The sequence below is a fragment of the Pristiophorus japonicus genome, chromosome 17, assembly GCF_044704955.1.
Source record: "Pristiophorus japonicus isolate sPriJap1 chromosome 17, sPriJap1.hap1, whole genome shotgun sequence".
Lineage (NCBI taxonomy): Eukaryota > Metazoa > Chordata > Chondrichthyes > Pristiophoridae > Pristiophorus > Pristiophorus japonicus.
In genome coordinates this window covers 17,594,692-17,615,824 of record NC_091993.1, presented here as the reverse complement: position 1 = coordinate 17,615,824, position 21,133 = coordinate 17,594,692, and the positions used below count along the sequence as shown (strand labels likewise).

At 41.0% G+C, this 21,133-nt stretch overlaps 1 protein-coding gene across 4 annotated transcripts in view; it reads right to left on the bottom strand.

Moving 5' to 3' along the window:
* Nucleotides 1–21,133, bottom strand: part of sema6d (semaphorin 6D) — a 277,313-nt gene that overhangs the window by 24,583 nt on the left and 231,597 nt on the right. For 3 of the 4 annotated variants that reach the window (XM_070858433.1, XM_070858436.1, XM_070858434.1), the window contains one exon: nucleotides 1,358–1,518. In XM_070858433.1, coding sequence (XP_070714534.1) covers nucleotides 1,358–1,478 — 121 coding nt within the window. In that variant the 5' untranslated portion in view covers nucleotides 1,479–1,518. Of the gene's footprint in view, nucleotides 1–1,357; nucleotides 1,519–18,984; nucleotides 19,129–21,133 lie in introns of those variants that run through there. The other variant, XM_070858435.1, reaches the window with a different exon arrangement.

The window sequence follows — 21,133 nt, the reverse complement described above, 5'->3', positions numbered from 1 at the left end:
TGGGATTTCCCTTTGAACTGCTGCAGTCCTTGTGGTGATAATGGATCATCAGCGGCAGGATGGGGCCATAAAAGGAGCAGCGAGCGGCAGCCATGGGCAGTGTGCCACTGCAAGGTAGAGTGCGAGCTGGTGCAGGAGGGCAACAGCAGCGAAGAGGGATGTTATCAAGGTCCAGGTCGGTGATTGGAGCATACGGCGAGGTCGGGGCGAAGGAACAGCGAGAGATTGTAGAGGGACGTGATCGGGGCCCAGGGGCAGCACGGGCCAGCCCACATTGCGCTATGTGTGTGCACTAGGCCCGTGCAGCAGAGCAGGTCTCCAGTCGTCTTGGTTAATCTTTACCACTGGACCAAGACCTGGCTCTGTCAAGCCCGTGTGGTGGCTGGTGTGCAACGGCCACCACATGTTAAAAAAATCCACGCACAGGCATCTTCCAGCCTACACTATAGTTCAGGACCTGGAATACTAGGTCCTTCATTGAAACGCCTGTGAACTCATCTTTTTTGGCGTGGAAACAATTCACCCTCGACACGAGGGACCACCTATGACGGTGATGATGCTCCCACAGTTGTGTTAGGTAGGGAATTCCAGGATTTTGACCCAGCGACGATGAAGGAACGATGATACAAGTCTAAGTCAGGATGGTGTGTGACTTGGAAGGGAACTTGGTGGTGACGGCATTCCAATGATATTGCTGCCCCCAGCTGCTTGCTTAGATAGACTTAATGAAAACATGGCACTATTTGAAGAAAAGCAGGAGTTCTCCTGCTTTAGGGAGGAACATTATTCAAGACACCCACATCACTAAAGATTATTCCATCATTCATTTGCTGGTTATGGGACTTTGCTGTCAGTACAATGCTATGATTGGCACTTTCACTGTTTACTCATTGAGGGAAACTAAGGTGATGTGGTCCCGTTCATCTGCAGTCAAAACCCATTAGCTAAGCCCAAGAGGTCTGACTGATGCTGGGTAGAGACACACATCCTTAGTTCAGTCACTGCAGAATATTGAAAATGCTGCAAGTGGCAATTGTAGCAAAAATTAATTATTTCTTAATATGAAAGCAGTAGAATGAATGTCCATAATTCTATTTCTAAGACAACAATCTGAATGATTAAAGACAAAATTCCTTAGATTCAAGATATATATTTTTTTTATAACAGCTTAGATTTCAGGTATTATGTTACCCTGTCTTTTTCCAATTTGCACTGTAGTTATTTCATTGCCTCGAGCAGCTGGCCTGTTTCTTGTTTTGTTTTATGATTGAATGGTGTACCTCGTCAGTATGTGACTATAGTACTGATTTTTCTAAAGCCATATTGGCATGTGCACAGAAGGGGTTACTTCACTTACGGTGGAACTCTATAGTGTTAATGGGTTCATCATCTTCAGGGAAGCTAACGGCTGCTGTTGGGCAAGCCATCAGCAGAATGAAGGGCACCACAAGGAAGGAATAATCAATGGAGAGCTTCATACTGGGCACAGAGTGTGTTCCTCTGCAAAAAGGAAGCTACCTGCAAAAATAAAATAGAAAAAAAAGTTTTATAAGCTGTTAAATCACAATTAAATCATTGGTGAAACAATGTCAGCACTCTGTCCATCAGAGTTGGAACTCCCTTCTGGAACTCACTCAAAACATACATTTTATCGTGTTCTCCTTGAGCACCTCTTGTTCCCACTGTTGATTTGTAGTTTTAAATCCGATACATTAATTTTAACTGTTAAATGAAATTTGATGAAGAAGCTAAGTGATACAATGTAATTATGAAATTCAAAAGGTGCCTTTTACATCTAATGAGTTTTTATTCCTTGGCTGACATTTATCCCTCAAGCAACGTTAAGATTATCTCATTGTGGTTCGTGGGACCTTGCTGTATGTGGATTGGCTGCCATATTTCTCTTCTCTCTCTCTGATGGTCCCTCGTTTCCCTACAGTACAACAGTGACTATGCTTCAAAAGTACTTCATTGGCTTTGAAGTGCTGTGGGATGTCCTGAGGTGGTGACAGGTGCCGTATAATGGAAGCTGTTTCATTCTTTGTATCATGTCAATAGCCGATTGCCACTTGATGTCGTTTTGTGCCAAAATAAACAGCCATGATATAAGCCCACCTTGTGATTCAATATTGACATTATTAAGCTTGTTTTTCATTAACTCACTGAAGGCAAGAATAAGCAAAGTTCAAAACTTTGGGCATGTTTTGACAAAATGATTATGCATACTATAGGATAGAAAATTGTTTTGCTGATAAATATTTTTAAATTACTGAATGCCAAAAAGGTCGAAGAACCTTGTACTCAATAAATGTTCAGTACAAAAATTCCATGTATGTGAAACTCATCCATATTATGCACAATGATCCCTTCTCACCTTGTGTCAGCTGCAAACTTAGAAAAGAAAATTATTTTTTGCCTTGCCCTGCTTCAAATTTATTGTTCCCAGAAGCAAACCTCTATGGCACATCTGGAGTTAACCACTGAAAACTTGTAAGCGTAATGCAGCCACTAATTCCAAATCTGCTGCAGATTAGATATTTTTGTCCATTTGGAGGTGGTTTAGTCTTGCAGCAAATCCCTTGTAAAGTCAACATTATGCAAACATGTATGCAATGTGATGGAGTTTGTCTTTTATTGCAATCGTGACATGTCATTACCATGCTGACATGGTGTAACCGCAGTGGCAGCATTGGTGCTGAGCGTGTTTGGGCTAGCACAAGCTTAATTGTTCGATCAAAGGGATAGATATCAGATTCAACAGAAACAGAGGTAGAAATATATTGAATGACTCAAATATTCCCCCTACTGTAATACAGATCATGTTGCTTTTCACTACTGGTGGCATTGAATTTGGCAATTCTTTACTGAACAATACCGTGAGCAGAGCACACCAATTCTACATTCTTTCATGTTACGATTCTCTCCAGTCCTTTCCCGAGGACACCGGCATATACTGGGTTCTGGTTTCATAGGTGCTGGTAGCCCTCGGGCACCTTGCTCAGGTGGCCGGTTCTTCCAAGTCACAAAGCTTTTCAACTGTTTTGGGGGAGACGGGCATCTCAGCTTAACCAAATAGTATCCACCATATGCACCTGAAGCTGCTCAGACCAACTGTAATGCTGCCTCCACTACCCCAGCGAACAGCACAGAACATGCATCGTCTTAGTCTGTATTGCTCAGCACTACAGCAAGCAGTGCATTTACCGATGGGGCCACTAAGGGAGCTGTTCTGCTTCCATTGGCAGCTGTCATGGCAAATATCAACGGTCAATGGATTCCTAATTAAAGATCGCCATAATGAATGCAAGAAAATTGAGAAATAATTAACAGTTGATTAATTTGGACATAACATCTTTATTATATGAAAAGATAAGCTTACATATTTAGCGTTTAGTTTAATTTAATTTTCATTACCAACTGTCCAAATCTTTCAATCCAATATTTTGCTGTTCCCCAATAGTTTCCTTTAGGCAATAATTGGAATGTGGTATTTTTTTAAAAACAAAGCCACTTCCCACTTTCATTCTACAGCTGACGATGTTAATGTAGCGTACCCTTTCTGTTACTGTGAAGGCTAACTTGTTATCAGGAGGCAGTCTAGATTCAGTAGCAGCTGTCTGGTGTAGACAATTTCAAAGTGTAATATTTGCTAATTTATGTTCCCTTGAACTGTGATTTTTATTGTACAGATTCTGCTATAGTTTGTCCTAGTAAAGGCCTTTAGCTGTTGCTAATGAGACTGTGCATCATAAGCCTGAATGCAATCACTGAAAGAAAAAATAACGTGGTTTGATATCGCCTTTAAAAAGACCATCCATGCTTGTAAAAGGCCAATTTACCATTTTTGATCAATGTCAAAACAAAATTTGTTCTATTAGCAACATGTTGAAAACACAGCATTGTTAATATTTTTTTTAAAGAATTGGCCTCTGGGTTTGCCTCGGTTCTAGATCATGAAAATAAAAAAGGGCTATCAATACCATAGCAGAGAAAGCCTCAGTCTATATATTACTGATAAAGAGCTTGAAAGCCTTGTAATGTTAATTGATGTAAACACTCAGAGGTAATCAGAATTGCATTTCTTAACCTTCATAACTTTCAAGGTTACAGTTACTTTATTTTTGAGTGGTTCCTGTCATCGGTTTACCGACACCCGCAGTGAGGACGCACAAAGGCACCAGCAAAGTGGAGAATAATTGCATTGTTTCTCCTTGGACACACAGACACATCCACAGACACACAGCCAATCTAGTCAAAGTACCTGCAGCTCTTGTACAATATTGAGGTGTTATCAAAAAATATATATCATGGATATATGGGTATCTTACATGGCTCTTAGAAAATTTCAAGACAGTAGTATAATTATATTGGTGACGCCTTTTAAAATTTGTAATGATTCAAGATTACAATGACATGCATTGATAATGAGTAAAGTCAATATATCTTCAGAATTACAAACCTGGCTAATTAGTGTTCCAGCTACTTCCCTCTCTGTCAAACTTTGATGTACAGTACTACTAAATTTTTAAACTTGCAGTTTATGATTATGAAATAAGTTACAATTAAGATGCGAGAAAATCTAGGCGAATATTCAAACTGCATGGGTCATCTGCTCCATTCAATTGTTTCATGCATCAGTTTGCTGGTATGACCCCCAAGTGTGCAATTCCTCAGAGGTTTCAAAAGGGCCAAATTAAACACAGGCTGCACTTCAGTCATGCTAAACTGTTAGAATGGTGACAAAGTACGTTAGTTTTTGCCTCAAGACTAAGCATTTGACTAATGTTTTTGTGCTTTGGTGGTTGAATGGCTTTTTTTTTTAAAGATTTGGATAGTAATGAAAGTAAATGAAAAGATAATGTTTCAAGCTTGCTTGGTTTATACTGAAAGTATCTTAATGCAGGCTGTACCGCAGCTATGTTGTTGGAGAGACCCATCAGCCATTGTATTGGCATGTGCTAAGCTGGAGATCCAAAACTAATTGCCGACCTTAGCTCTGTACCCTTGATCTATAACTCCGGCTCGGTTTTATGGGGTGACTCATAACACAAAAGTGGGTCAGGCAAATAAATGAAGCTGGTTAAACTAGCCTGGATTGTTTAAGCCAAGTCCCTTGAGTCAGGTTCAGAGTCTTAGTTTAACTCTTACTCTGCAGAATAACTGGGAGCCCCCCTCTATGATGAGCAGACCCAATTCATAACTTGTTTTAAAATTATTTACAAACCACTCTGGAAATATAAACAAACCGATTTTGAAAAGGTATAAAAAGAAATATTTGAACTACTTGTTAATTAAAAAAAAATATATAGCAGTTAAAAATATGTAGCCCCCACCCCCAACAAAAAACGAATTTAGGAAGACTTTAGACAGTAAAGTTTTGGACTCATTTATTACCTGTTATAAATGTATGGGCAACAAGTAAAACTTTCTGCTTCTGGTTACTGCAGATGTATTGGTGAACAGTGATGTTCAAAAACAGAATGTGAATATGATCAATCCTCAGCCAGCTGATGATAGAATTACATGTAAAAAAACATGGGCAACTATCTCCCCATTGCTTCTTCTGCAAATTTCAGAGTTCTGTGGTCCTATCATTTTAATAATTTTGGCTCCAGACTATTTTACTAAACCAGCGAGGTCCTGAATACAATTTTAGGGTCGAAGATTAAATGTGATTGAGCTTGATCTGTGGCTTGATTGGTAAATGCAGCCTTTACATTGAGTACACAGATCAGAAAGTTGTTTTCAGGAGAGGAAGTATTTCCATGGTTTTACAGTCAACTTTGGCACATAAACCTTTTGCCCAGTATGTATTTCCCAGTATGTGCTTGTTGAAAACCTGTGCAGATGGGCAAGCTCCATGTTAATCTATAACTAAAAAATTTTAATGGCATTTTTTCAATCATATCCAGAAATTGAAATCAGATATATTTTTCCAGCAGCAGTATTATAAAATGATGCACTCATGAGGCTTCAAATAAAGGCTCGAAGCTATAAACACAACTCAGATGAATCAATCGATCTATCTACACATCTTGTGCATAGTGCTTATCGTTTTTAAAATTTGATTATCACAGTTTAATGATTGGCATAAAATAACTAGGCTGACTTGCTGAAATATCTTGAGAGCCAGATAGAAGTAACACTATCAGTTGGGAACAAGGAACCCAGTCAAACAACCCACTCCATTTCTTTCAAACTCCACAGACTAAACTTCTTTTTTTGGAAGTGGTTTCAATGGTCATTTTGAAATTTTGGCTGAACTGAGTATGCCTCTGTACAAGTGACACTTTTATACAACTATGAACATATACAAAGTTAATTCTGGATAGGAAAAATACTACACTAATCCATAAAGTCAGCCATTAGAGGTTCAGATAGGGTATGGTAGCCTAACGGCAAGGGCACTGGACTGGCTATACCATGGCAAGTTGTGAATTACGTTCAATAAATCTGGTAATTTGTGAGGTGGCTCGAGAAGAATAAGCATGAAAGTTGCCAGACTGTCACAAAAACCCAGTTAGATCACCAATGCTCTTTAGGGAAGGCAACTTGCCACACCTACTGGGTCTGGCGTACAAAGGAGTCCAGTCCCACACTATATGGTTGAGTCTTAATGCCCTTGGGACAACTAGGGATGGAAAATAAATATCTTGCCCGTATCACCCACATTCCAAGAACAAAAAAACATTAACTCGGGACAAAAAAAACCCAAACTTATCTATGTTAGCTGTGGCTCAGTGGGTAGCACTCTCGCCTCCGAGTCAGAAGGTTGTGGGTTCAAGTCACATTCCAGAGACTTGAGCACAAAAATCTAGGCTGACACTCCAGAGCAGTACTGAGGGAGTGCTGCATTGTTAGAGGTGCTGTCTTTCGGATGTAATGTTAAACTGAGGCTCCGCCTGCTCTCTCAGGTGGATGTAAACGATCCCATACCACGATTTCGAAGAAGAGCAGGGGAGTTATCCCTAGTGTCCTGGCCAATATTTATCCCTCAATCAATATCACTAAAAGACAGTTTATCTGGTCATTATCACATTGCTGTCTGTGGGAGCGGTTGTGCAGAAGTTTCCTGCAGTGACTATACTTCAATAGCTGTAAAGCGCTTTGGGATATCCTGTGGCAGTGAAAGGCACTATATAAATGCAAGTCTTTCTTTATAAAGTCAGTTATTCAATATTGGAAAAGGCTTCAAGAAATCTCCCCACCCCATCCACAGTCTATTCTCCTCCTGGCCTGGTATTGGGAGTTCTGTTGTGCTTCCAGTTTGATTTGTGTGTCTCTGGCTTGCCAAATAGAATGCATCAGTGCGAGTCTGTGCAGGGTTTACGGGTAGACATGACATGCTCAGTTAATGGCCAATCTTGCTGTCATTCATTAACAGAAAACTCTTGGTGCTTTAAAGACACATTCCAATTTTCAGTTTGGACAAACAAAAGATTTTTCTCCCAGATACACCCGATTGGGAATCGAACTCAAGACAAAAAAAAGTTGCTGTCACAGTTTGCTGTGTCCCCAGTCTTATTAAAGAAATAAGCCCTCACTTACTTGTTTAATAACACTGGCTTTAATTTTAACATTTTGAACCCACTCCTGGGTTGTGTTCTGTTCCAAGTGCCTCCCATTGTGCTATGCTTCCTGACAGTACCTCTCCAAATATGCTCGACTCCCTAGCAACCACCCCCAGCGCCTCCCACTGTGCTTCCCTCCCTGGCTCTCCCCCATTTTGCTCCACTCCCTTACCGTACCCTGCAGCCTGACCCAGAATGGGACCAACACACACTCCAGACCATCCCACGAGCAACGCAGTGGAAAACTGGACATCATTTGATGTTCGTTTGCAATTACAGTGACGACACTTCAAAAAGTACTTCATTGGCTGTAAAACGCTTTGGGACTTCCAAAGGCCATGAAAGGCGCTACATCAATGCAAGTCTTTCTATCTTTCCTGCAACTCCATGTCTGAACCGCTCCAATCAGTGTTCTGTCCCTGCCACAGCACTAAAACGCCACTAATCAAGAGTCACAAATGGCATCCGATGTGGCTGTGGTGCACTAACCCTCCTCATTTTTTCCCCGACCTGTCTACAGCCTTTGACACAGTTGACCACACCATCCTCGTCCATGCTTTCGACTATTCCAGTGTTCTCCTGACCGGTCTCCCACCTAGCATCCTCCATAAATGCGTCTTTCCTCCGCCTCCGCCCCCGCCCCACACCCCCTTTCTTTTCATAGCTATTTGCTATTTAAAAACTAGTCATATAGCTCAAAGGTTTTAAAATGTGCTCACATATTTAACCATAAATAAAATTTGTGGACTGCATACTCATTTCTATATCAAATCAATAACTCCCACCGTTGTACAGAAAAACCATTTTACAGCAATTACCTGTAGCCATCTCGATGTCAATGTCTGGTGAACTTTCAAGCTAAAATTGGAAGATGCAAGGTTTAGCCAGTGATTGCACACCGACAAAACTGGCCTGCAGGTGTGACCATTGAACTGAATCACTGCAAGCCAAGGCCAACCAGACAAAAGGCACTTCATGTTCTGGTTGTTAACTTTAGTTACTATGGCCCCAAGTTTCCACACGATAAAAAACGGGCACCCCTCCGAGCTGGGCGCCCGTTTTTCGCGCTGAAAAAAAACCGCGCGATTCTGGAGACCCTGCAGCTCCATGTCTGCTTGGCGCGGCGCCCAGGGGGGCGGAGCCTACCACTCGCGCCGATTTTGTAAGTGGGAGGGGGCGGGTACCATTTAAATTAGTTTTTTTCCTGCCGGCAACCCTGCGCGTGCACGTTGGAGCGTTCGCGTATGCGCAGTGAAGGAAACATTGGCACTCGGCCATTTTTGTAGTTCTTTGTAGTGGTTTAATTTTTGAACATTTTTTAATAAAAGCACATTGCCATCAGCACATCAGCACTGAGGCTTCTTGCAGCAGTGAGAAGGCTGCAGGAAGCCTCAGAAAGTTGAGGCAGCCGTTTCCCTCCCCCCCCCGCGGGAACGAATGGCTGCCTCCTCCCCCCCCCCCTCCCCCGCGGGAACGGCTGCCTCAACTTGTGAGGCTTCCTGCAGCATTCTCCCTGGCTGAAGCACTTTCACACAGGTAGGAAGATGGTTTATTTAATCTTTTCTTTGCTTATAAATTTTTATTCAGGTTGGATTTATTTGTATAATATTTGTATAAGTATAAATAAGGACTGATTGTAGAATTTAATGACTTCCCTTCCCCCCCCCACCTCGTTCTGGACGCCTAATTTGTAATCTGCGCCTGATTTTTTAATGTGTAGAACAGGTTTTTTCAGTTCTACAAAAATCTTCACTTGCTCCATTCTAAGTTAGTTTGGAGTACGTTTTCACTGTGGAAACTTCCAAATCAGGCGTCAGTGGCCGGACACGACCCCTTTTGAAGAAAAAAATTCTGTTCCAAAGCGAAACTGTTCTACCTGACGCGAACTGCAGAAAAAAAAATGTGGAGAATTGCGATTTCTAAGATAGTCCGTTCTCCACCAGTTGCTCCTAAAAATCAGGCGCAAATCATGTGGAAACTTGGGCCCTATAGATGGACAATACAGCCAGTGGTGTGGAAGAAAAATAGCTGTAGCCAGCTGTGCTGTTCACAGTCAGATGATCTGTGTGTGGTTCGAAATGATTACGGAGCCAGTAGCCTGTTGTGGCCAAGGACAGGATGATGGATGGTCCACACAGTGTCCGACTGCACAGAATGGTTGAAGTTCACTTTATGTCTATTAAAATGCTAATCTTCGTTAGTTAACAAAAAAAAGTAGAAAAATTAAGTTGAAAAAATAAACGCTGGAAATGTAATGGGTTCCATTCAGATGACAATTTGATTTTGTTTGTTCAAATATTGAATTTGTGCCTAAATATGACTGAAGTTAAATCATTTCAGTTAAGTTGCTTGAAGCATTTAGATCAAGATGTTTTTCTTGTATTAGCAACTCTCTGGTCCATTCATCCTGAACTACTGACAGTTGAATGTAGTACATATTGTCACAGAAGGGAGTGTCAACAGGTCAGTCGTACAGAAAATGGTCAACTTGATATAAAACCCGTGTGGGTTGATTTTTAATAAATGCATTCTCAGGGCTAAAAGAGCATATAAACATCAAAGCAGTGAAAAAATGCTGTTAAATATCTCTGCACTTGAAAAAATGCCCAGTTCATTTTGTTTTGCAACCGAAGACTGTCAAACAAAATTGAGAATGTGGCTTAAATCTCATTTAATCTAAATTATTTTGAAGTGCAGCATTTAGCAATCGCCAAATGCATGCAGTGCGTGAGTGAATCTCGCATTTACCTTCTTTACATTCAATATGTATCACTTAACATTTTTGTACGAATTTATTTGAAAGCTGAAGAAGCAAAAATTATTTTTCTTCAATTTTACAAACATAGATCAGATGAAGAGTAGATGATATGAGGAGGCGACTGAGGATTTCTGTTTTACAGCGAGTTGTTGTGATCTGGAATGCACTGCCTCAAAAGGTTGGTGGAAGCAGATTCAATCGTAACGTTCAAAAGAGAATTGGATAAATATTTGAAGGGGAAAAACATTACAGGGATATGGGGAAAGAGCAGGGGAGTGGAGTTTGATTAATTGGACAGCTCTACCGATGGGCCAATATTCTATATTGTGAAATATTGTTGGTTTTAATGTGCCAGTTAATTTACTGCGGGTTGGAGACTCTCTAGACCTCGTTTGACTTCCAAAACATATAATGATTCCTTGCGCAAGTAATTTATTTCCGTATCCCTTGCCTTGGCTAAGAAGCCAAACAATGTCTCTAATAATAAATGTCAGCAACTGTTGGTAAATGATGAAAGGGCAATTGAATGGAACAAACATCAGTTTCACTGTCCTTCCTAAGGAGCATCATGTTACTGCCAGAATTCAATTACTGTACCAATAAGTAAGCAAAAAAAAACCTCAAATGCACTTGCCTAACTAGACTTGACGGCTTATCTTTTAAGTTTCAATGGCTTTTACCTGTAATAGAATTGTGACCTAAAGGGGAAAAATACTGATGACCAGCTAGATTTTCTATTGAGCAGGTGGTGAAAGCTTACTGGTGACATATCTAGTTGCTTGCTACAAAATATGTTTTCCACTGCTGGCACTAATCTGTATTACAATATTGGGCAAACAATTCCAGCCTCCCCGGGTCCATACGGAGTTCCAGCGCTGGAAACCGGCATTTCCGACCAATCACGTTTCTGGCTTGACAGATGGGAGCGAGGACACTTGTAAGTGGAAATTTCCGATATTTACGCTTACAAATGTCCTCAAAAACCTTGCGCCTGAAAAAGCAAGCGCATAGCCTACCTTTACAGGTGCAAATGTTTTAAAAAAACACAAACATATAAAAATAAAATTATTAAAACATATTTTATCATTAAAAACCCTCCCCACAGCGGTAAGTTTATTTTTTTTAACTTTTTTTTTTAAATCGGGAAATTATTTTTTTAAGACATTAATAACTTCAATTTAAATGAATGTAGTGTAATTATTTTCTCTTTTTTTAATTAGTGTTTTGTGTGTTTGGGGTTGTATTTTCGGTGTTTCGGGCTCTTTCACAATCATAATAATAGGAGTTTAGGACCCTGCGGAACACCTATTACTATGATATTTTACCTGATTGGCTGCCCAGAGCCACATGACTCCAGCTGTAGCCTGCGCACGTGTTGACGTGCGCGCGGTGCGACTGGCAGTCAGGAGAGGCCTCAGCATCGGAAAGTCGAACTCGAGCAGCAGCTTAAGGTAGGTGCGTATTTTCTCTCTAAAATGCCCAACAGAAAGGCCAAAAATGGAACTTCAGGGCCATTCACACTGTTGTACAATTACACTCCACTGGTTTTTAGGTCAGAATTATATAAAGTGAGGGTTTAAAAATTCCAGGTCAGGACTTGAGTGCAGGCTAGTTCCAATCAGAGTTCTTGTTTTTCTCAACCGCTATCTATTCCTCCCCTCTTCCCCAAATGTTGCTTCAGCACACAGCAGGAACCAAGTCATGGCAGAGGACAGGTAAAGACTCAACTTCAGCCCATCCCCAGATGAAGACAAGGTACAGCACTCCAGTAAACCTAGATGGGCAGATATGTGTCTTCTATCTTTGTAAAGGAGAGAACAATGAGCAAAGATTAGAGAAGCATAAGTGCTATAGTCAGAGCAAAAAAAGGTAATTGGCAACCTGAACAAGTTAAATGAGGCATGAACATGTATCGATAAGGTGAGGCCAAGCTATTACTCGAGATAAGGCAAGCCAGTAGGACTACAGAACTTAAATTTGTGGCAAGTAACGAATCATCACTGGCAAATGTCACTGGGAAAATATTGCATCTGGTCGGTGTTGCAAGCACCAGGCAAAATGCATTAAAACATTTACAGGATTCATTGGAAATGTAATCTTATGATTTCAGCAACAAACTTTGAAATATTACTTGTATGATTACATATTTAGTATTATTGGATAAGAAAGGAGTTGTAAACTCATGACACAAATAAGGAAACCTGGAACACAAGTCAAGGACCAGAAAAGGGTGTTTGTCCCATCAGGCTTGCCTTTCCAGTATTCCCAGCATCCAACTGCAGTTTGAACTAGTCTGAAATCATAGACTCCAGCACTTTGCCTGTTAGATTGCTCCTAGTGTGCATCACCCTTTGACTACGGAAATTTGTTGTGTGATCTACTTTGAATTTACTTTTCACAAATTTAAACGCATGTCCTTGTATAATTGTTCCATATATTCAGACCATAGAATATACCGTATTTACGCACATAACAGACGCCCTGCAATTACGCTGCATCCCAACTTTGGGCCCTTCCCTGAGGATGGAAGAATTATGGACTTGCACACCAATTTTAAACAGATTTTCTGTTCCACAAAGTGTGGCCTATCAAGTGTTTTTGGTGGAAGTACACCAAAATGTTGGTAGGATTGAAATAAAGATTAATTTTAAAAGCAACTTGTTGCATTGCACTTCCTAGTAGTTGATTCCTGACTGGCAGAGTCAGAGTGTGCTGGGACAGATCATCTCGAGATGGTTCGTGGGATAGGACTAATCAAAATGGAGAAAATAATAACTAACGGGGGAAAAGAACAGAAAAAATCAGAGAAAATCATAAATACACATCTAATTTGGGCATCATTCAATGAAAATATTATGGCACGCTTTGTTTGTAGCATTGGAGGGATATTTCTGCTTGTGGAAGTTTAGTGGTACAGGTATTGATACCTGCAGTTTAATTTTACCATTTCAACCAACACTTTCTAAGATAGTGTCATTGGCCCCAAGTTTCCACACGCGGCAAAACAGGTGCCCATCCGAGCTGGGCGCCCGTTTTTCGCGCCGAAAACGGCGCCTGAAAAAACACACGCTATTCTCGAGCGCTTTGCAGCTCGATGTGTGCTTGGCGCGGCGCCCAGGGGGCGGAGCCTACCACTCGCGCCGATTTTGTAAGTAGGAGGGGGCGGGTACCATTTAAATGAATTTTTTTCGTGCCGGCAACCCTGCGCGTGCGCGTTGGAGCGTTCGCGCACGCGCAGTGTGAAGGAAACATTGGCACTCGGCCATTTTTGTAGTTCTTTGCAGCTGTTCATTTTTTTTATCATTTTTTAATAAAACCACATTGCCCTTCCATGATCAGCACTGAGGCTTCTTGCAGCAGTGAGAAGGCTGCAGGAAGCCTCAGAAGTTGAGGCAGCCGTTTCCCGACGGGCCCGACCGATGGCAGGGGGGCCTCCTCCTCCTGCCGTCAGGAATGGCTGCCTCAACTTCTGAGGCTTCCTGCAGCCTTACCCCCGCCCCCCCGCCCCCCCGCCGGCGGGAACGGCTGCTGCCGTCGGTCGGTCGGTCGGGCCCTCACTGCCTTTCCCCCCCGCGGGAACGTCTGCCTCCTCCCTGCCTTTCCCCCCCCCCCGCCATCGGGAACGGCTGTCTCAACTTGTGAGGCTTCCTGCAGCATTCTCCCTGCCTGAAGCACTTTCACACAGGTAGGAACATGGTTTATTTAATCTTTTCTTTGCTTATAAATTTTTATTCAGGTTGGAATTATTTGTATAATATTTGTATAAGTATAACTAAGGATTTATTGTAGAATTTAATGATTCCCTCCCCCCCCCCACCTCGTTCCCGACGCCTAATTTGTAACCTGCGCCTGATTTTTTAATGTGTAGACAAGGTTTTTTCAGGCCTACAAAAATCTTCACTTGCTCCATTCTAAGTTAATTTGGAGTACGTTTTCACTGTGGAAACTTTCAAATCAGGAGTCAGTGGCCGGACACGCCCCCTTTTGGAAAATAAAATTCTGTTCAAAAGTGAAACTGTTCTAAATGACTAGAACGGCAGAAAACTTAAATGTGGAGATTGCGATTTCTAAGATACTCCGTTCTCCACCAGTTGCTCCTAAAAATCAGGAGCATGTGGAAACTTGGGCCCTATATATCTATAGTATATATACACATACACACACATAAGCTTAGTTTGTAAACAACTGCCATTTTATCAAAGGGAGATTACAACTAATTGCAAATTGCATTTCTGTTGTCCATCAGGAAAGAAAGGTTTTCAGTACTTGAATTTGCAGAATATATTACAATAGCCCCTTCTTTCCAGCAAGTAACCGAGTACTAATGCCATTTTCAAAAGAGGAGGTTGTTGCGCAGAATGTGGTGTTAACTTCGTTATATACAGAACTTAATTGATTGGATCAGACATATAATGCTGAGGAAATGGCTGGCTTTGATGTCCTGCATAAAGCAAAATCTCCCTACAAAGCAAATGTAGCATCTTGGTCTCCTGTTGAGCTTCCTGTGAACTGGGCAACTCGGTAACAAAATGAAAAGCTTTAAAAGGTTCGACACAGAACTTCTTTTGCAAGATTGAACAAATGCATATGCAAATTTTTAATAAAGAACTGAAAAATATATTTGTATCCTCATAATTTATAGCCAGCAATCTCCTTTTTAAAACTTAATTTTTCATTTCTTTATCTCTCTCCCTCCACAGATTAACTGCCTGTATGCACATTATCCCCTATTACTGGAAGAGCAGTCATCTTTCATAGACAGTCAATATTGTTCAGATCTGGATTTTTCAGAAAGCAAACAACAATAGCAACTTTAACATAGTAAAATGTTTTGAGGCGTTTTACAGGAGCATTGTAAAACAAAATTTGACACCGAGCCATTTAAGGAGAAATTAGGGCAGATGACCAAAAGTTTGGTCATAGACGCAAGTTTTAAGGAGCGTCTTAAAGGAAGAAAGAGAGGCGGAGAGTTTTAGGGAGGAAATTCCAGAGCTTAGGGCCTTGGCAGCTGAAGGCACGGCCACCAATAGTGAGGGGTGCTCAAAAGGCCAAAATTAGAGCAGCGTAGGGATCGGAGGGTAGTAGGGTTGGAGGAGATTAGTGATAGGGAGGGGCGAGGCCATGGAGGGATTTGAAAATAAGGATGAGAGTTTTAAAATTGAGGTGTTGCTTAACTGGGAGCCAATGTAGATCAGCGAGCACAGGGGTGATGGATGATAAAAGCACACAACACTGCCGGTAGGGTTTGCAGATATACATCAGGTGCGCGATGAAGAGGAAAATGAGCCCAGTCAGTAGAACAACACATGTGTTCCATTGCCTTTAGGTGCCTACAGATAAATTGTTCTTTTTGGTCCTTAAACTTGATGCAGCGCTAAAGAGAATTAAATATATATATATTTTTTCAATGAACGAATTCCAAATAATTGCAACAGTTCACTTGTTGCATGCCTTGACCTGTGCAGGATATGACCAATCCATGGGATTGTACACCATAGGTGTTTGTATATGGGTATGGAGTAATCTAAACAAACACTCCTTTTTGATGTGTTTAAACAAAATTATTTCCACAGAAATAATTGCTGCATCAAAAATATGTTTAACCCATGGCTGGCTCATTCTTGGCAATGTAGATAAAAGGAAAGATGAGGTGAATACAATGGATATTGAGGGAATCGAGGGATATGGGGACAGTGCAGAAAACTGGAGTTGAGGTAGAAGATCAGCCATGATCTTATTGAATGGCCAAGCAGGCTCGAGGGGCCGTGTGGCCTATTCCTGCTCCTGTTTCTTATGTTCTTAAAATCTCTCCGCCTCTCCCTCTTCCTTTAAGATGCTCCTTAAAACCCCTCTCTTTGTCCAAGCATTCCCAGTATCTTCTTGTGTGGCTCAGTTCAAATTTTGTTTGATTACACTTCTGTGAAGCATTTTGGGATGTTTTACTACATTAAAGGTGCTACATAAACGTTTGATGCAATAATGCACATGTTCAAATCAGTTGAAAGAATAATTGAGGTATATTTTACCTATGTTCTTTCTCCACTAAAAATCTGACAAAATTATATACTCCGGCAAATGTAGATTGAATAATTTGTCACATTGCCTTTATCAACTGAATTAAAATGGGTACATTAGAAGTTTTTTAATTGTTCCTTTAAATGCTCTAGAGATTACTAGTAGAATCAAACTACCTCCTGTTTGCCTTTTTGACTATTCTGTTTTCATTCAATACTTAAGAATAATGCAAGAGCTTTAAATCCCTCTCTAATTGCAGTAGGATGTTGTATTTTGTCACTTTTACTGAGATGTATCTTATCAGATGTTGAAAAATGTATAATTCCCATCCACAAACAGTTACTTGGTAGAAGATGTGTAAAAAGTTCAAGGCTCCAATTCTGCCAATTATCTTTATTGTAAATGGGTATATTTTCTCCTACATAATTCATGTCGGTATCAAATATAATTCTTATATCCAAGGATATTGCTAGTTGTGAATAATAGAAGGCTCATAATGTTACATGCCTTGCAACTATTCAAGGTAATGCTAGCTGAGTGAATGGATGCATTTTTTCATCCTTCCTTTCAATCAGTTCAACTATTTAAACAGAGGGTGAACAAAAGTTCATTTGAATTACCAGTCTGGACAAGGTAACTCAGCGAGCACTAGGACCTTGAGGACGCACTTATTGCATTGCTGGAAAAATCCCATTTCAGAAGTCCTGTGCTTTCTTTCCAAAGAGCCCTACACACCAGGAGGCACGAGTTAATGTATGACATCCCAAACATGAAAACCGATAAACATTTCAGAATGGTAGTTGAACTGTTTGTCTCCACTTTTAGTCAGCACAATTAATGTAAACATGTACAAATTATTTTTGAAAACTTAAATGCTTCAACTCTAAACTTTTGTTCACTTTGATCACAAACTGGATTTACTTCACAAATTGATGTTGAATCACCAGTTACTACTGCTAATAAGGGCATGTACAAATTATAAAAACAAACCCATCTTTTATTGGAGCACTTACGGTCTGCCATTAAGTAGATGAAACAGTGAATTTATATATTTTATTGCAATAGTGTAGCACACCAGTTGACGCATGACATGGAAATGTGGGTCGATGAATATGCCAATAGGATATGCCAGTTGGTTTTAGAACCGGTTCCTGCATTATGAGTCTATATACCATGGGATCCTGGCACTTTATAACGCAGCCCAGTCTGACTGGTACCTGATTGAAAGGTGAAACAACTTGTATTTATATGGCGCCTTTAACGTAGTAAAACGTCCCACGGCGCTTCACAGGAGCGTAATCAGACAAAGTTTGTCAAGCCACTTAAGGTTCCTTCACCACAGGGACTGCAGCATTTCAAGGTGGCGGCTCGCCACCACCTTCTCATGGGAAATTAGGGATGGGCAATAAATGCTGGCCTTGCTAGCGACACCCACAATTAAAAAAGCTTGGGCAAAAGAGGTAGGTTTTAAAGGAGCATCTTAAAAGGGAGAAGAGAGAGGTAAAGAGGCGGAGAGGTTGAGGGAGAGAACTTTAGACCCTGGGGCCAAGGCAGCTGAAGGCACGGCCACTCACTAATGGTGGCACGATTAAAATTGGGGATGCTCAAGAGGCCAGAATTGGAGGAGCGCAGAGATCTCCAACAAACGAACACTCATCTTAAACAGAAATTGTGGGTGAAATCAGTGCAATACGAAACTTTAAAAAAAAATCATTACTACCTGTAAGTCCAACAAGAAAATATTTTAATATTTCTGAATCTTCTCAACTTACTATTGAAATGCAGTATTCCTATGAGCATATTAAGGTTTATAAGAATGTTTAAAAAGCAGTATTTAAAACAAAGTTAAGCTGAGCTGATAGCCGATTTCTGTGGAAAGGTCACCTTATTTCACAAATGTACACACCTCGTTCTTTTTAACATCTGCAAAGCTATTTGCCAGGACCTTTCATTGTACCAGGATGCTTCCATCCAGAGCTTGAGGTTCATGGAATCCATTGTTCGCTTTCACAACTGCTTTTCATCAATTCTTCAGTCTCCTCCTCCCCAAGTCTGTGGGGCAGGTCATTACTGTTTTGATCCAGCTGCAGTTAGAAAATGGTGTGCACTGTGCTGTCAGAAAGGGCCCCCCTTTGCCCACTGTCCTGGAGGAGTCCTGAGGCCCAACCAAAAGCTTTCTGATCTTCAAAGCTCGGGGGCGATCAAATGTCAAGTCAGCCAGCCAGTCGCCCTCCAAAGTCCCTCACCATCCCCCTCTCAAAAAACACACTCTACCTCTGAAAACAAACACAGTTCTATGCTCAGCCATTCAGTGCAACTTCCAAATGACGCCTGTCAGCAAAACATTCGAGTTTCATCTCGTGAATACACGCACACAGCAATCCGTGCAGGCCGATTTGCATTATATTCTTTCCAGAGACCCCAAGGGCAAGCCATTCCGTTAAAGGCAGTGGGTAAAAATAGCACCTCTATGTGCTATTTCTGCACCTCTCTCGGCAGCCTTTTCTGCACACACTTCAACCACCTCACCATTCACCGAACTCGGACCAGTTGTGTGCCAACAACATTTTGGGGTTTTTTTTTGCAACTCGTGCACGAAGGTATTTTATACAATAATTGCAGTAAGTGTTAACACCTTACCTCATGTGCCACCGAAATATCTCAAAAGTTGTTTTCACTGCCTGCAAACTATCCCGAACGGCAAAGCTCAAACTCTCAATTCCTTCAAGTCAGAGACAAGCCAGGAGAAAAACAAACTGATGCACAGCAAATGGTGTAATTTGATCCATCTGAAGTCAATCCGTCAAGAGAGCAGCAGGCTGCCTACCAATAAGCCTGCATCAGCCAGGGGGTCCCACCCCCTCGCCTATTCTCCAGCACTGCAACTTAAAGCTCAAGATGTAAGTTTTTGGCCGGTGTCTTTCACTGGCTGCCGTCAGTGGGGCCTCTTGCTCTCAGTGACCCTTTTGTGGCCCCAGCCTCAAACAAGCTTGCCATAAAACCTTGAACAGAGTTCTATTTCGTCGGGCTGGAGTGGGTTTGTTGCTTGTTGCAAGTCAAAGCCGAGACCAGAATCAGGACTGATTGTTGCTGTCGAGAAATGCAAATTGCATCTTGTCATAATTGAATCTCAGCCGCATTTCTGCGCTGCTTAATGTGATGTTTGTCGAAATGAATAACAACCCTGTTTCTATTTTCCCCTCTCTTGGACATGTTCACCACTGCCAAGAACAGCAACCGGAACACTGGTTACTTTTCAGGCGAACTCACAAGCCATAAGGTTTCCTTCTAACTGAAGCATCAACCCATGTTCCAGCAGGGCTTTTAGTAATAAATCTTTCTTCGAAGCGACCAGGCATTACTTTGCGCTCACCATAGGGGCTTTAAAAAAAACTGTTTCTTCCCCCCCCAAAAAAAATAATGCACTCTCTGAATATTTAGCAGGCAGATATAACCAGCTGGTAACATTTCGTTTTAGAAGCGGGGTGAGGGATGGAGTCTGGTGCAAAATGTCACAGCTTGAGACAACCCACTACACTGCTGAGGTTTCTAGTTTCGTATGTCCCATTTGTTTCACAGACACACAGGCTCAAAACCATTAAAGTTGGCAGTAACCTTCCTGCATTGGCAGCACGCTCTGTCTTAATCAGTTCACAAGCCACGGATGGTTTCAAAATCATTTTTTCTAAATGGATTTCTAATGTTTTCACATATTTCAACAGCCACCATACTTTGCATGCAAGGAGAGTTCTGGGTAGGCTTTCTGTTATTGCACGCTACCCATAATGACTACAATTTCAAGTAGGTAATTTTATTATGGAAGTCAGCGGATATAATTTCCTTTGTTAATTATTTAAAGGCAATATGTTCACTAAGTGGTGCATATATTCCCTTTCTGGAAGTGTAAGTCACCTAGCAGTTCTGTGACAACCGAGATAAGCATGAACCACAATAAAAATGTATTGAATGTTTGTTATGGCTTCCACAATCATCACTGATTTACAGGATTAAGTCAGCAATGCTTGCTCTGGACTAAAGCAACAAAGAAAAGGGACTAGGGAGGTTACATTAACTTAAAATGATTCAAGAATCAATAATGGATGAGTGTATTAAATTAGCTGGTATTGCACAAAAAAAGCCTTAATAGATTTGAAACGTCTATGCTCACTTGTTTTGAGTGCCATAATGGCATGCAACAGATATTCTGAAGTACATATTTCGGGTCTTCAGTTTTTTTTCATTCTGCAGATACAGTGATCGAACTCAAATATATTTAAGATTGCTGTATGCTCATGTTGAACATTACAGATATTGTACATTTTTAAAATCTACTTACTACGATTATATACTTGAGAAGTCAAGAGACCATATGACACATTTGGTTTGATATTTATAACAGGGGGGCAGAACTGTTCAAACAAGCTCAATTGCAATATTGCTGTAATATCTTCTCAGTGCTCTGCTAGATGAACGACAAAAGTACAAAAACCACCTCCTTGCTCACAATATCTAAGAAAATGGAGACACACCCTGGCTTTCGGGGAGCTTCATTTTTTACAACCCAAGGGGATTATAAAAAGAAAAGGTGTTTCTTAAAATGCTAACTGGTGGATTAGAGCACAACCAATATAATCGTCGTGATCTGTGAGAATTATAATTTGGATAATGATACCGAAGAAGCAACTTGTGGCTTGTGCACCATTTGCAATTCCAGCACAACACTAATCACACTACTCCACGCAGCCAACTCCAGGTAGATAACCTTCCATTCTTCTTTAGTGACATCCTA